At 46.5% G+C, this 16,704-nt stretch overlaps 1 protein-coding gene across 1 annotated transcript in view; it reads right to left on the bottom strand.

The window, feature by feature from the left end:
• Positions 1-16,704, bottom strand: part of COL20A1 (collagen type XX alpha 1 chain) — a 171,380-nt gene that overhangs the window by 136,399 nt on the left and 18,277 nt on the right. The window contains exons 6-12 of the mRNA XM_063142885.1: positions 13,399-13,554; positions 10,958-11,077; positions 9,322-9,486; positions 6,738-6,902; positions 3,664-3,836; positions 2,293-2,422; positions 1,612-1,757 (exon numbers count right to left, since the gene is read on the bottom strand). Coding sequence (XP_062998955.1) covers positions 1,612-1,757; positions 2,293-2,422; positions 3,664-3,836; positions 6,738-6,902; positions 9,322-9,486; positions 10,958-11,077; positions 13,399-13,554 — 1,055 coding nt within the window. The remainder of the gene's footprint in view (positions 1-1,611; positions 1,758-2,292; positions 2,423-3,663; positions 3,837-6,737; positions 6,903-9,321; positions 9,487-10,957; positions 11,078-13,398; positions 13,555-16,704) is intronic.

Genomic DNA, 16,704 nt, shown 5'->3' with positions numbered 1-16,704 from the left:
CTGTCACAGGTCAAACAACACAGGTGCAATTTTGGATTGCTTCAAATGCATGCACTTCTCAAAGTAGCCTGTTCACCCATTGGGCTGAGGAATTAATTGATGAGAAATCAAGTGCTGCATTTCATGTGAGAATCAAGTCTGAGGCCATGGCTAGACCAGGCTTTTATCCCGGGATCATCCCTGTGCATCCACATGACGCACAGGAGATCCCAGGAGCAGGGAGGGTTGATCACTCCACTGGCCTGGGATTTCACCCTACCCTTTAATCCCGCTTTTACTGCTGTTCTGGGATGATCCTGAGACCGTGAAACGTGTGGGTGGGTGTCACAGGTTGTCCCAGCTCCTTGCAAGTATCCGCGAGCAGCCGGGACCCGAGCATGGGGCACAGAGCACCCCAGGAGCTCTGTGCCCATCAGTGGTGTGGTGGGTCGAAAACAAGGTGTTGTGCTTTTTTTTTAAAAAAAAATGACCTGGCGTTTGAGTGCCCCTGCACTCATTTCCCTTTAAAAACAACAACAACCAAAATGGTGGCCACAATGTCGCGCACTACGTGTAGACCAGGGTGATGATCTCGTGATCATAAAATTGCCATGGCCTGAGTAATGCCAACTTCCACACTTTTTCTTTCACTCATATAACTGGTAATTGAGCGCATGTTACCATTCCTGATTTACTCGCATCTCAGAATATTTTCTCCGTATTGTAATTTATTCAATAAACTGGTTGCATATTTTGCTCATCTGCCAAATTTTATTGTCTAGTTTTCTCCAGTCTATTCTCTAGTTTTATTGCCACAGCTGTTTGAGCTAGGCAATGACCAGCCATCTGAAGAAGCAATTCACCCACAAGTGTGGATGGGGAGAAATTAAATCATTTAATATTTTAATGCAATTTTGTACTTTTGGACCTATACATGAACCGAAATTCAGTTATCCTTCCGAATGATCTTTCTTTCAATTTTTGTAATGGAATTCCTCAATCAAGTAATGGCTATAAAATCTGTTTATTAGGAAAAGTGCGCACAAATGCATATAGTGGAAATAATGTTTTAGGAAGTATTGTATTAGAAGAAACTGCTTGAAACAATGAGTGTATTAGACAAAAGAGCATTCAAAAATGTGTTCATTTGAAAAATGAATATATTTTTATGCTTTTTTTAAAAAAAAAAAAAAACCTCCACTCAAACCAACATGTAAACAAGCTGAACTGAACTTAAGACTGGAAAAATGAGAAGCTGAAAGAAACTGACATTGTCAGATTCTTCTGTTCCTAACCACAATTCCATGCTATGGAACATAAATTTCTTTCTCAGTTCCATTTCTTACCTTGTTTGCTCAGTCTTGCTACATTTTTCTCCCCCATGTAAGCCGCCGAAGGGAGAGACCACAGAAACATTCAGAACTTCATGTGGTACAGCCCTCTCGTGGGACTGCACCTCCTCTGGGTGCATATGGAGGAGCATCACCACTTTAAAATCACCCCTACATGAAAAACACCTGCCACTAATTACAGCTTATATATAGTTTACCTTTGAGCATTTTAAGAACAGCCCAAAAGGACAGTTGTGAATACCGCTGAAAGAAAGCATTATCCTTTTTTTTTTTTTTTTACCTCTTTAGTATCATCTTCTGCTCCATTGGGTGCTGAGGAACAAAGTACGAGATACTGAGTAGCGCCATCTGCTGGCTCCCAGGTCAATTTTAGACTGTTGTGGCTGATTTCAGAAACTCTGAGGGAACCAGGTGCAGAGAGAGGCACTACGGAGAGACAAAACATTAAAGGGAAACATTAAAAGAGAGGCCATTTTATCATGCTTAATACACCACAACATCTCTCTCTCTCTGTGTTGCAACTTGTGGCTCTCCAGATGTGTTAGAAACAGCAAGAGAGGAAGCCTCTTATGTGTCCCAAAACATTTCTCCAAATGTGTTGCGAAGAATCCTTCCAATGCTTCTTCTCTCTTAAAATGCTCTCAAAAATTGGGGATAATAAAAGTATTTTTCAGGCAAATGGGAATATTTTCAGGTGTTTGGGCCTACAACTCCCATCATCCCTCACCATTGACTATGCTGGCGAGGGCTGATGCAAGTTGTAGGCCGAAACATCTGAAGGAGCACAAGTTGCCCACCCTCAGCATATGAATACACCATTGTGCAAAAAACTGGAGGTACAATGGAAGAGCAGTTCCAAAAAAAGATTCCTTAAGCTGCAATCCTAGAACACCATCTGGGTGATGTAAATTGCTATAAGATTACCATGACACCAAATGCTAATGCTCAGTTCTTGACTTACACGTTGAGGTGATGCCTCTGAGCCCATCTCCAACCGCGTTCTCATAAATAGGGAACACTGAAACCAGATACTCCGTGTGGGATGTCAAGTTGAGGAGCTGTGCAGTGGAGGCCGTCCCATCTAAAACCACCTGGAAATATACAGGGAAGTTGCAATGAGGACGCTATTATCTTAAGGTCTAGTCTGACCAGGCTAGCCATGTGTCCTATTTTATGAAGGACAATTCTCTCTTTCAAGGGCAGTCAGAGGACCTCCCTCTATTTCAAGGTATAGGCTGTTTCAGGGGTGGAAAACATGTAGCCCTCACATAATCCCTCACCACCAGCTACTCTGGCTAGAGATGATGGGAATTGTAGGCCAAATTATCTGGGGGGAGGGGTAAATTGCCCATCCTTGCTCTATTTGAAGGGCTATCTGGTCCAAATTGGGTTGAAAGCTAAAGAACCATAAGAAAGGAGAGGAGGAGGTGGCCTTGAATGAACCCCTCAACAGTTAGCACCAGGACAGCAGGCTGAGCAGAAAAAAATATCACCTGGTCACCATCTTCCCCACTATGGTGAGATATGGTCAGACAACATGCTAAGCCATGGTTATGCTGCTAACTCTTTTGCAGCAAATGGCTTGTGAGCATGTTCAAATTGTGGCTATATTGACACCATGATTAGGAATAATTCACACAACACACTAAGGCCGTAGCTAGACCTAAGGTTTATCCCAGGATCATCCTGGGTTCGTCCCTGCCTGAGCGCTGGATGCCCTGTGTGGCACTTAGATGAACAGGTTTGACCTCAGGACAATCCTGGGATAAACCTTAGGTCTAGCTACGGCCTTAGTCATGGTTCATGCAACATGCCAAGCCATAATGTTTAGTTCAAAATGCTTAGCCACAGGGTCATTGGGTGGCGGTTCACAGAATTCATTAAGACAACCATTAAAAGAAAAGAAAAAGAAAACAAAGTCTACTAAGCTAAGCTTGGGTTGATGGGAGTTGTACTCCAACATATCCGGAGGATACCAAGTTGGGCAAGGCTGCCCTAAAGCATCTCACAGAATCTTCTGCAATGTAGAAGATTTGCAGCAAACATATAACAATTCCTTAGCTCTGAAGATTGACCACAGAAGATCATTACTATAGCTGTTTAAGGCTCTTGGTGTCTCTAGTCTGCATTGATAAACATGGTGAAAACCAGTAACTTTCTGGCTTGGATTACAAACTTCAGTGGCTTGCTTGTAATACTCTCCTTCAATTGGAGGCAGCCATTACAGCCCCATGGGTTCTTCTCCGGCTTGGATTGTGGAGTGTTCACCCATCACTAGCGTCCATCTGGCTGATTCAGCTAAGCTCAAACTGTCAAAGATAGGGTCACTTACCTCTTTAGGAATCCCACCCCTAGAAGGGTAATAGACCACCCTGTATTTTTTGGGTGTTACCACAGGAGGGTTCCAGATAAGGCGCATACTTCTGGACGTCACCTCCTTTAAGACAAGGTTGGTTGGGCTCAGATGGGCACCGGTATTCACCGGGATGGCTTTTACTGGATCACCTACAAGTTAGGAAAATGATTACAATTTCATTTCTGGACTTGGGGGAGCTGGGTTGAAGTTCCCAAATGGGCATGAAGCCTGTTAGATATGGCTGTGAGCCATTCAGTAGCTCCCAGTCTAATCTACCCCAGAGGACTGATCTGGGACAATATGTGGATTTGAATCCAATGGTGTTATTCCACCAGGGCAAAGCTTCTACCACTTGTAGAAACTCTGTTTCCATCCTTGCGCAAGGGTCAAATCCAAAACTTTGATTCCGCTTGTGCAAACCATTAAACAAGCCACCACACAAGGTGTTCCACAAGCTATTGCACTAGTTGCTGTACAAGACCCTCTATGAGCTATGTCGCACAAGCCCTCACAAAACTCATTATAACTTCATTAGGCCACAACAGACATGGCTTTAACTCTGTATCTAGCAGCTACCATCTTTTTCTTCATTTTTATCCTAGAGGAGGCAGGTGAAAGAAGAAAGTGCAAAAGCTGGGTTGCAGTTAAACCTCAAAAAAAACCAAGATCATGGCAACCAGCTTGATTGATAACTGGCAAACAGAGGGAGAAAACGTGGAGGCAGTGACAGACTTTGTATTTCTGGGCGCAAAGATTACTGCAGACGCTGACGGCAGCCAGGAAATCAGAAGACATTTACTTCTTGGGAGGAGAGCAATGACAAATCTTGACAAAATAGTTAAGAGCAGAGACACCACACTGACAACAAAGGTCCGCATAGTTAAAGCAATGGTATTCCCCGTAGTAACCTATGGCTGCGAGAGCTGGACCATAAGGAAAGCTGAGCGAAGGAAGATAGATGCTTTTGAACGGTGGTGTTGGAGGAAAATTCTGAGAGTGCCGTGGACTGCAAGAAGATCAAACCAGTCCATACTCCAGGAAATAAAGCCAGACTGCTCACTTGAGGGAATGGTATTAAAGGCAAAGCTGAAGTACTTTGGCCACATAGTGAGAAGACAGGATACCCTGGAGAAGAGGCTGATGCTAGGGAAAGTGGAAGGCAAAAGGAAGAGGGGCCGACCAAGGGCAAGATGGATGGAGGATATTCTGGAGGTGACAGACTTGACCTTGGGGGAGCTAGGGGTGGCGATGGCCGACAGAAAGCTCTGGCGTGGGCTGGTCCATGAAGTCACGAAGAGTCGGAAACGACTGAACGAATAAACAACAACAAGGCATATCTGGCCCAGTCCAGATCTAAAAGCCCTATGCTAGGGTCCTGCTCCAGATCAGGCTGCCTGTACCCACTCTACAGTAATGATGAAAAAAGATGTAGCGGCTAGACATGGTTATAAAGTAATATCTGTTTTAGCCCTTAGTTAGGGTGACCATATGAGCCTCGTGTGGCACAGAGCGGTAAAGCAGTGGTTTCTTCAGCTGAAACTCTCCCCACAGCCTGAGTTCGATCCCAGTGGAACCCAGCAGGTCGACTCAGCCTTCCATCCTCCCGAGGTCGGTAAAATGAGTACCCAGCTAGCTGGGGAAAAGGTAATAACGGCCGGGGGAGGCAACGGCAAACCACCCCGCTATAAGGCCTGCCAAGAAAATGTCAGCGAAAGCTGGCGTCCCTCCAAGAGTCAGTAATGACTCAGTGCTTGCACAAAAGGACCCTTTCCTTTCCTACGGTGACCATATGAAAAGGAGGACAGGGCTCCTGTATCTTTAACAGTTGTATTGGAAATTTCAGCAGGTGTCATTTGTATATATGGGGAACCTGGTGAAATTTCCTCTTCATCGCATCAGTTAAAGCTGCAGGTGCCCTGCCCTCTTTTGCATCTGATCACTCTAGTATAGCTCCTGCAGCTTTAACTGTTGTGATGAAGATGGGGTTTCACCAGGTCTCCATATATACAAACTATACCTGCTGAAATTCCCGTTTCTGTGCAACTGTTAAAGATACAGGAGCCCTGCCCTCCTTTTCATATGGTCACCCTACCTTAGTTGCACTTAGGTCATGGCTAGACCTACTTGGTCTAGCACGACAGAGGGGTGAGGAACTTGCAATGAGGTTTTCGCGAGATCTCCTCTCTGTCTACACGTGGCGTGTGATGACAAAGGAGCAACAGGACGTCGCGCCCGCCATTTTTAAAAAAAGGGGACAAAGGGCACGAATGCTCATGTGGAAAATGGTACGTTTTAAAAATAATAATAACTTCCCCACTCCACCCCACCCCACCCCTGATGGGCACAGATCTCCTGAGGAGCTCTGTGCCCCATGCCCAGGTCCCGGCTCCTCGAGGTTACTCGCGAGGAGCTGGGACAAACCGAGATGGTGGGCCACACTTTCCATGGTCTCGGGATCATCCCAAGATCACGGGAAAAACATGAGGTTGATATCCTGGGGAAAGGGACATGAGGTTGATATCCCGGGGATATCCCGTTCCTAATCATGTTGTTTCCTGACTTCTGGACTGCTTTTGGACTTCGCCTTGCCCCCTGCCTCTGCCACACCTTGTTGGTTCCTGATCCTCGGACTGCCTCTGGACTACGCTGTGGTTCTGCTTCTGTCTCGGCAGGTGGTGCTGGACCCTCGTGCCAGTTCTGGGACATTGCTCCAGCTCGGCCCAGACTCAGGTTCAACTGTGCCTCTGAACTCTTGCACGCTACAGGAGGGGGCTGCTGGCTCTGGCACATGCTAGTGATGGTCAATAAAGCTGAACTCTTCTTGATCCCGCTTCAATATGGTGTTCTCTGCCTCACTCCCCCGGGTCCTGGTGGCCCAGCCTAGCTCCCTGCCGCCCAGGCCCCGGACATAACACTGCTCTCCGCATTGGTTCAGAGTTTGTGGGGGGTGGGATGGGGGGATACAAGGTGAGTAATTCTGACTCAGGTTTTACATGAATGAACTGCCTTGGTGGGCATGAAGCTAAATAAGGAAGTGGAGTTCACTTCACCTCTGTTCTTGTCTTTGTTCTTCTCCTTGATCCAGGCACATAAGACCCGGGTAAGCCGGCCGACCAGAGAACTGAGCAGAGGGAAATCCAGCACGTTGTAAACAGTCATCTCCAACGGTTCTGAGGCCACGTGGCGCAACTCTGCCTCATCTGCATTTTTCACCCCTAGAAAACGAAGATCAAGAGCCAAAGTGTAGATGTAAAATAAGGGTACATCTTTGGGTTAGGAATGAATTGTGGGCTCCACAATTCAAGAAGGACACAGACAAGTTGGAGCGTGTTCAGAGGAGGGCAACCAGGATGATCAGGGGTCTAGAAACAAAACCCTATGAAGAAAGACTGAAAGAACTGGGCATGTTTAGCCAGGAGAAGAGAAGATGGAGGGGAGACATGATAGCACTCTTCAAATACTTAAAAGGTTGTCACACAGAGGAGGGCCAGGATCTCTTCTCAATCCTCCCAGAGTGCAGGACATGGAATAACGGGCTCAAGTTAAAGGAAGCCAGATTCCGGCTGGACATCAGGAAAAACTTCCTGACTGTTAGAGTAGTATGACAGTACAATCCAGTTACCTAGGGAGGTTGTGGGCTCTCCCACACTAGAGGCATTCAAGAGGCAGCTGGACAACCATCTGTCAGGGATGCTTTAGAGTGGATTCCTGCACAGAACAGGGGGTTGGACTCGATGACCTTATAAGCCCCTTCCAACTCTACTATTCTATGATTCTATGAATGAATCTGTCAAAGTTGATTCCACTCAGTTTCTCATTTTTCCCATATTAAGTTTTGTTCCTGCCGAATAAAGGAGAATTACTATAAACTTGTATGGAGGTGGTATTTAACTCCGGTTAGATTAAATAAGATTAATAAACAGCTTTCAGCAGATTGTTGGAGGGGTTGTGGAGAAAAGGGAACGTATTTACATATGTGGTGGGATTGTATACATGTGCAAAAGTTATGGAAGATGGTGTTTTATGAGATTGAACAGATTGTGGGATTTAAAGTAGAAGTTACACCAAGGATTGCATTACTCTCACTGCATGATGATCTTAAATGTAATAAAGAAATGAAAGAATTGATAACGAACCTGCTGACAGCTGCGAGGTTGATAGTAACTAGGAATTGGAAAATTACAGGAGATTATTGTATTGAAGAATGGTATAAAGAAGTGTGGGACATTGCTATAAATGATAAATTGACATGTAATATAAAAATGAAAAGAGGCATAGTAAAAACGAATGATTTTGAGAGTATATGGAAAAAGTTCCTGGAGTTTGTATTTTCTAAAGGAAGGGGGGATCCACCAACAGATGAAACTATGAGTTTTTGGAAACAAGAATGAGATCCCGAGGTGGGGGGAGCACTGTTATGTTTATTATATTATGTTTAATAGGTTAACATTGAATATATGATAGTAAGGTATTATAATATCTTGTATTAAGTGATTTTGACTTGTGTTTGTTGTTTCAATAATAAAAATATTAAAAAAAAAAAGTTTTGTTCCTGCCGTATCTGGTGAAGTGCTCAATTTTTTTCAGTAGGTTTAAGTAATTCAGCAGACTATTCCATCTGCTGAATTATCCATACAATGCATTACAATACATTCTAGTGTTGTTCAAATAATGCTAACGCACTTTGAATGAAGTAACAGAGGCAAGGTGCACTGCTTTGGAGGATGTATAAATGGATGTCAAAGGCCTTTGTTGGGTAACAATGTACAGACATGTCAAATCTTTACCAGTCATTTAAGCTTAGATTTGACACTCCTTTCAAGTGGGTGCTAGGATTGTAAAGCATTCTAAAAGAATTTACAGCCCCATAGAGCTCCATCACACCAGCTATTTAGCGCACTTTTGCCATGCCTGGTCTGTGGATTTGCAGCATGGTACTCACATTTATTTATTAATTACATTTCTATATTTATTAATTACATTTCTATACCGCCCAATAGCCGGAGCTCTCTGGGTGGTTCACATGAAGCCGTGCCTGTCCTGCCGACACCCTGCCTCTTCCCCAGCATTTTCCATCTTTTCCTAGAACGCCTAAAGTCTGGATTATTTTCCCTAAACAGGTTTTCCTTTGATGGGGTCATGTGCTTTGATGGGAGCCCTGCTGTTGGCTTGAATGGTCCTGGTAGGGAAAAGCGATATCTCCCAGCAGCCGGCTCCAAGCCTCAATATAAAACCCAAACCTTGCATCCCAGGCTCGAAAGCATTTTTTAAAATTGTACAATGCCCGTATCTCTGCAGAGACAGGATTGTACTCCCTTGATGAACCCAAAGAGCCAGACTAAAGGGTTGTTCCATTTTTGCCAGGCAGAAAGGCAGTCTGGTTGAAGTACTCATCTGACAGGACCTGTCTTGTTAAAGGGGGGGGGAGGAGGAGCAACCAATGAACTGGAGGGAGAAAGAGAAGGGGTGGAGTGGAAGAGCGAACAAGCGAAAGAGCATTGGAGGTAAGAAACACGGAGACAAAGCAGGGGGGAAATTATGTGCGATGGAGCCTGGATTCTTGATGTTTCCCACCCTATTATAATATTCAGATTTAAAAATCAGAAACCTGTGGAGGTGAAGAGGTGAACTCACCAACAGCAAATATCTCTATTCCCTTATTCTTCAAGGTCTGTGCAGATGGGCTGGCGTCGTCCTGGGATTTTCCGTCGGTCAAGAGGACGACCAGTTTGGGAGCATCCGATCTCGCACCAGCTTCAGCTTTCAGATTCTGTTCTAAGACATGGGTCAGGGCTAGCCCTTTCAAAGAGAAAGAATGAAAGGCAGAACGGCACACAGTTACATGAGAAGCAGAGCGGAGAGGAGCAATACCTGATTTCTCCCTTTGCATGTTACACCAGAAGCTGAAAACTCAGGTGTGCAAGAGGTCTCACGTCTTAACACTTTCTGTAATGTGTAAACCTACCGTAATACTGGCAAAAGCACTTTTAGACACTGAAGGACGCCTTAAATATTAAAACCTTCGTAGGGATTGTAATGCACTGTGGACTGTAAAGATCAAGGGAAGTCTTGTTCATAGTCTTGTGTGTGGCTTTTAGAACAGCAATCAATCAATATTTAATAATTATTCTACTAATAAAGGGCAAATCTGGGACATTACTTACTCTGAAGTTAATTCCCATTTATTCTCCCTCCCTTCAGCATCCAAGACCTATCGGGTTATGCTGTGTTTTTAGTCTGTTGCAGCAAAGCCAGAATTTGGGGGAATCTTAAAGACAAAGAAAATTAGTACGGCATAAACTTTTGCCATGAAAGCCCATGCCATAATAAAGTTGTTAGCTTTTAAGGTTCCACAAGACCCTCCGTTGTTTTTGAATCAAACGGAAGCTTGTCCACTAGCAACACACTTCAAGGTTTAGTTAATACAGGGGCTTAGGTACAAAGAGATCCACTTGCTGGGAGAACAGTCAGACAAAACCTGTGGTTTCAGTGACAGTCCCCAGCCATTGGTTGGCTCATCCCTCTGGACGTGCTTTCAAATCAGAGTCCAAGCAAGGAACTCACCTAAACCAGAAAGAGAGAGGGGGGACCTGTTCAGACAACACACTAAGCCATGGTTAGGCCCCTAACACTTTTGCAGTACATTAGTGGGTGTGTTTAAACCATGGTTATGTAGCCACCATGGTTAGGAATGGTTCACATTACACACTAAGTCATGGTTCGCATGACACACAAAGCCATAATGTTTAGGTCAAAATGATCTACCACCATGGCAGAGGCCTCAGCTGGACCCAGCGGTCTAACGGGATGGAGGGGTGAAGATCCCGCGATATTTTTATCGTGAGATCTCCCCCTCTGTTCACACGTGGGAGAACAGAGGGCATCGCGCCTGCCATTTTTAAAAAAGAGACCGGAGCGCACAAGCGTTTGTGTGCAAACAGTAAGTCCTTTAAAAAAAAATCCTTGCTCTCCCCACCTCACCCCCGATGGGCGCAAATCTCCTGAGGAGCTCTGAACCCCGTGTGAGGAACCACGAGGGGCCGGGACAAACCGCAACACCTGGCCACGTGTTCCGCTATCTTGGGCTCAGCCCAAGACAGAGGAAAAACTGGGCCTAAAGTGGAGGGCTGGATCCTGGGGCAAAGGTGGGATCATCCCTCCCTGATCCCAGGATCCTCTGTGCATCATGTGGATCCACAGAGATGACCCAGGGGATCACCCTGGGATAAGCCCTGTCTAGTATGTCATCTGAACAGGGTCAGTGATTTACCTGTAAATGTGTTGCCTCCCTTGTACCTGAGGCTTCTAAGGGCCTCTAACACCTCATCCCGTGTGGAGTAGGTATTCAAATCCCATTCCGTGCGTGGGTCACTACTGTACTGGGACAAACCTGGAAGAAAACAAGAGATACCAACAGAAAGAGATCAGGGAGGAAGTCTTTAAAAAGCCAGGAGCCTCTGGGGTCTAGCAAACAGAATGACAGCTATCGTCCTGAAAGGTCTTGCTTAAAATCTGCAAAATTGGAACAATAATGGCCTGTTCTCTGTGGTTGTTTAAAGTGTTGTATCAATTAAAGTGTGTCTATTTGGTGGATCCAAAGCAACTGTATGGGCAAATGCCATGTTTCCACCCATAGATTTTGGGACTCATGATTCAATGAGAACATTGAGCATTCCTGTTAATTATCTGTGTCCTCACAACATTCCTGGGAGGGAGGTATCTCATTTCTTGGGCTAACGCCCAATTCGAGAACCATTCATCAATCAATTGTAGGGTTTTGAATAACTGAAGATGACAAATCCTATGTAATCCTATGCATAATTAGACAGAAAAAATTCCCAAAATTCCCAGCATATCCCTGCCAAAGAAGTCTAAAATTCCCAGCATGCTCTAGCCGGGGCATGATGAGAATTGTAAGACATTTTTCTGCCTAAATAGGCACAGGACTGCACTGTTCGAATATCATAACTGTGTGAAAGATATTTTGGAAATTTTATAATTGTTTCTGAAGGGTTCATGAAAGATTCATTTCCTATAAAACCTTGTTTTTATTTAATGGTATGGGGAGCTGTGAAGTTGGAACTTTTTATATTTATATTTCAAAAGTTCTATTTCATGTTTAATCTATTTAGGATGCAGTCCTATGATTCCTGGGAGGGTACCTAGGGGACATAGCATGTTTTGCCAAAGAGGACAGAGAGCGTAAGAAGAGCCCTGCTGGATCAGACCAAGGGTCCATCTTGCCCAGCACTGCATTGACACGGGCCAGGTCTACACGAAGCAGGATATAACACTTTGAAAGTGGTTTGAAAACGGTATGTGGAATGTGTCAATGGGCCCCAACAGTCCTCAGTGCTCTTCAATACCATTATAAAGCTGTAGTGTAGATCCTGCCACAGTGGCCAGCCAACTGTTGACCAGGAACCCACAACAGAAAATGGGTGCTATAGTAGCCAACTGCCTATGTTCCCCAGCAACTGGTGTATATAGGCTTACTGCCTCTGCCCTCAGAGGAGGAGATAAGAACATAAGTGCCCTGCTGGATCCATCTAGTCCAGCACTCTGTTCACACAAGGGCCAACCAGCTGTCGACCAGGGACCAACAAAGCAGGACATCCCACCCATGTTCCCCAGCAACTGGTGCACACAGGCTTAGTGCCTCTGATACTGGAGGTAGCACAGATCTGACCTCAGGAACCCCTTCCCAGCCACAGCAGAAACCTTTGAAGCGCTTGTCTCACTGACATCAGTTTCGACATTGGTGGAGGCAAAATGAGGGAATTCCATGGGTGTGCTGGTGGAGGATCAAGGGGAGCCATGGATCCATAGTACCTCATGCCCCCAGCATGCCCCCCAACCTACCAGGCAATCTAGCCCAGTCCTGGTATAGATTTGGAATCAATGGGAGGGAATGCAGAACAGGGGGAAGACCCTGAAGGGGGGGAAAAATCAGGCAAAATGTTTCTCCCCCCCTCTATTCTGCCTTGTTAGCATGACCCTAGCAGGGCTTTGGATAATGTTGATCCTCTGCCTTTCATCTCACACCCATCCATGGCAGGATTGCTCTGCCCGGGCTGCAGTACTATGCACGCTTTTGAGTAGACCTATATAGGATTGCACTGCTAATCAAAGGGTCTGACATGGGGTTCCTTTTTCTTTTGCCTTCTTTTTTCCTTTGATACTCATAGAATCATAGTATAGCAGAGTTGGAAGGGGCCTACAAGGCCATCGAGTCCAACCCCCTGCTCAATGCAGGAATCCACCCTAAAGCATCCCTGACAGATGCTTGTCCAGCTGCCCCTTGAAGGCCTCTAATGTGGGAGAGCCCACAACCTCCCTAGGCAACTGATTCCATTGTTGTACTGCTCTAACAGTCAGGAAGTTTTTCCTGATGTCCAGCCAGAATCTGGCTTCCTTTAACTTGAGCCCATTATTCCGTGTCCTGCACTCTGGGAGGATCGAGAAGAGATCCTGGCCCTCCTCTGTGTGATAACCTTTTAAGTATTTGGTCTTAATAGCCTATGATGAGTGCTAGTAATATTTTATATTTAATTCGCCAACTTAGTGGCATGTATGGTATGGCCATACTGTGTCGAAGGAAGAGGAGGAGGGGATATATAAATTCATAAATCCAAATCCCCATAGAAAAGTGATATAGAATTTTCTATGGTCCCCTGACTGTGGGGACTGGTAGAAAAAGAAGTCCCTCACCCACTCTTATCTTGTCCCCAGCAACGTTGAAAGGTGCAACCAGAGAAGCCAGGAATTCTCTGATGAGTCCGAAATTGTTGCGGCCGATGCTCCAGGAGCCGTCCACAAGCAAGACAATATCAGTCACAGCAGAGGTGTCACACCGGAAGTGAGAAACTATGGAAAGAGGATGGGTTCAGAAAGAGAAAGGGTGAATTTCTGATTTAAAGAACAAAAATGTATGTTGCTTTTATCCTCTGCATCCATTTCCTGTCGGTACGTTCTATCATTCTCTCACCCAAGTGGACTTGGGCCATATTGGTATCCTCTGATCTGTTTAGTTGTGGGGGTCCTGGCTGAAACAGGCCCCAGATTTTAGACAGCCTTGTACTTGGTAATAGGGGTGTGCATGGACCCCCCACTCTGCTTCACTTTCAGATCCGCCATTTTTCAGATCGGGCCGCTCCGCCCCGCCCCCACTCCGCCTATGCCCACTCCACTCCGCTCAGAGCTCCGGATCCGGATTGGAGCTCCGTTCCCCCCCCCCATAGGGGGGTTACCGGGCCCTGCCACCATCGCCGCCCATGCGGCGACGGCGGCAAAGCCCAGTAAGGGGGAGGGGGGCCTTACCTGCCTCCGTCCGTGGTCCGTCGCCGTCTTCAATTGAGCCCGCGGTTCCACCAGGAAGTCTGGGCCGCAAGCGGCCCAGACTTCCTGCTGGAACCACGGGCTCAATTGAAGATGCTGACAGACCGCGGACGGAGGCAGGTAAGGGAGAGGAGGGGGGGTTTACCAGGCCCTGCTGCTGTCGCCGCATGGGTGACAGCGACAGCGGCAGGGCCCGGTAAACCCCACTTACCTTTCCGGCGGAGCTCCGGATTGAGGCGAAGGATCCGCCTTCACCTCGATCCTCTTCGCCACGCTCCGCTGGCCCCCCAATCCTCTTCGCCTCCGCCTTAAGGGCAGGCAAAGCCCCCCGCTCCGCTTCTAATTCGCCGGTCCGATTAGAAGCGGAGCACATCCCTACTTGGTAACATACTTTAAGGGAGGAAGAGCTATTCCTCTCTCTCCAGGGCTGGCTCTGCCATGAGGCCGGGTGAAGAGACCTGTTTCCGGTGGCACTATCATGGGGGGAATACATAAAAGCAGGAATTAGCATGTGAATCTGCCAGTGGCAGCAAAATGTCTTTAGTCAGCACTGCCTGTGGCTGCTGTGGGCCTGGGGAGGCCACAAAGGGTCAGAGGAAGGGTTTTGTTCCCCCAACAATTTATTTATTTATTTATTTAAAATATTTATATCCCACCCTATATCACTAAGATCTCAGGGTGGCGTACAGATAAAAACATGCAGTATAAAACAATAAATATACACAGTTAAAAACACATTAAACCATAATCCAAGTTAAAACAATATATAATTTAAAAGCAATAGATGCAGTTAATACAGTTTAAACAATGTGCCAGTGAGTTTAACCATCAAAGGCCTTGCTTAAAAGCCACGTTTTTACTTGGCGTCGAAATGCAATCAATGTTGGCGCCAATTGGGCTTCCAAGGGGAGGGCATTCCACAGTCGGGGGGTCACCACAGAGAAAGCCCTGTGTTATCCATAGAGAGTTCGGAAGGCCAGGAGCTCTGTTTTCACATCTGCTATGAGATGAGGATAACAAGACTCAAGGAATGAACCATTAAGGGAGGAGTGCAGATGAAAATGTAGTGAAACCTTGAGAATGGACATGCTAGTTGATGCCTAAGGTAACTATGTCAATGAGAACTTTGATAATTTTTGGCTGACATTTTTAAATAAATATTTCAGATACATGAGTAAATCTTTCCACATTAAGGTTGCTTCTCTACTAGGGATGTGCTCCGCTTCTAATCGGACCAGTGAATTAGAAGCGGAGCGGGGGGCTTTGCCTCCCCTTAAGGCGGAGGCGAAGAGGATTGGGGGGCTGGCGGAGCATGGCGAAGAGGATCGAGGTGACGGCGGATCCTTCACCTCGATCCGGAGCTCTGCCAGAAAGGTAAGTGGGGTTTACCGGGCCCTGCCGCTGTCGCTGTCACCCATGTGGAAACAGCAGCAGGGCCCGGTAACCCCCCCTCCTCTCCCTTACCTGCCTCTGTCCGCGGTCCCTCGGCTTCTTCAACTGAGCCCGCGGTTCAACCAGGAAGTCTAGGCCGCACTTGTGGCCCAGATTTCCTGGTTGAACCGCGGGCTCAATTGAAGAAGCCGATGGACCGTGGACAGAGGCAGGTAAGGCCCCCCTCCCCCTTGGTCCCTTACCGGGCTCTGCCGCAGGGCCTGGTAACCCCCCCGCCCTCTCCCAGCCTTACCTGGCACCACTCCCCTCCACTGCGGAGCTCTGATTCGGAGCTTGAGCTCCGCGGCGAAGAGGAGCGGAGTATGGGCGGAGCGGCGCGGAGCGGGCCAATCCGAAATTTTCGGATCGGGCCGCGGGGTGGAGCAGGGGGTCCATGCACACCCCTATTCTCTACCATCAGGGGAGGATTCAACTAGAGTGCTCTAGCTGTTTTGGACTACAACTCCCAGCATTGTGGGAGGAACTAGAGCTGATAGGAGTTGACTTCCAAAACATTCTGGTGTCCAAAGGGTGACAATGTGGAAAGGAGGACAGGGCTCCTGAATCTTTAACAGTTGTACTGAAAGGGGAATTTCAGTAGGTGCCATTTGTATGCATGCAGCACCTGGTAGTATTCCCTCTACATCACAACAATTAAAACTGCAGGAGCCTTGCCCTCTTTTGTATCTGGTCACTCTAGTATAGCTCCTGCAGGTTCAATCATTGTGATGAAGAGGGAGTTTCACCAAGTGCTGCATGCATACAAATGACACCTGCTGAAATTCTCTTTCCTATACAACTGTTAAAGACACTAGGGCCCTGTCCTCCTTTCCATATGGTCACCCTATTCAAACCATGAAAAACGTGTGTAGTTTACACTTAGGGGTTGATACCCAAGTATAAAAGAGTGAGAGCTTTGCACACAATGTGCCCGAAGGCTACTCACTGGACAGTGTGGCCAATTGCATTCAATGGGAGACCAGTACAGATCTAGTCTAACATCCCCATACCTGCCCTGCAGTGTACGGAGTGGACGTGGGGCAGGTCAATCAATGTATTGTATGGGATACCAAGGACAATGACTGGGGCATTTCATGAAACACTCTGTAACCTGTGGAAATTCAACCACAACAAAGAGCAGAAATGTCCATTTGAAGAAAGATGACAGATTTCTCTTGATCAAGCACTAGCTTGCATTGTGTATAGACCACAGGTGTGCGCTGGTGATGTGGCAATCTCTGGGAGTGA

The sequence above is a fragment of the Elgaria multicarinata genome, chromosome 1 (assembly GCF_023053635.1).
Source record: "Elgaria multicarinata webbii isolate HBS135686 ecotype San Diego chromosome 1, rElgMul1.1.pri, whole genome shotgun sequence".
NCBI classification, from domain to species: Eukaryota; Metazoa; Chordata; class Lepidosauria; order Squamata; family Anguidae; genus Elgaria; species Elgaria multicarinata.
Note: the sequence above shows the minus strand (reverse complement) of the source record. Positions and strands in the feature narration are given on the sequence as shown.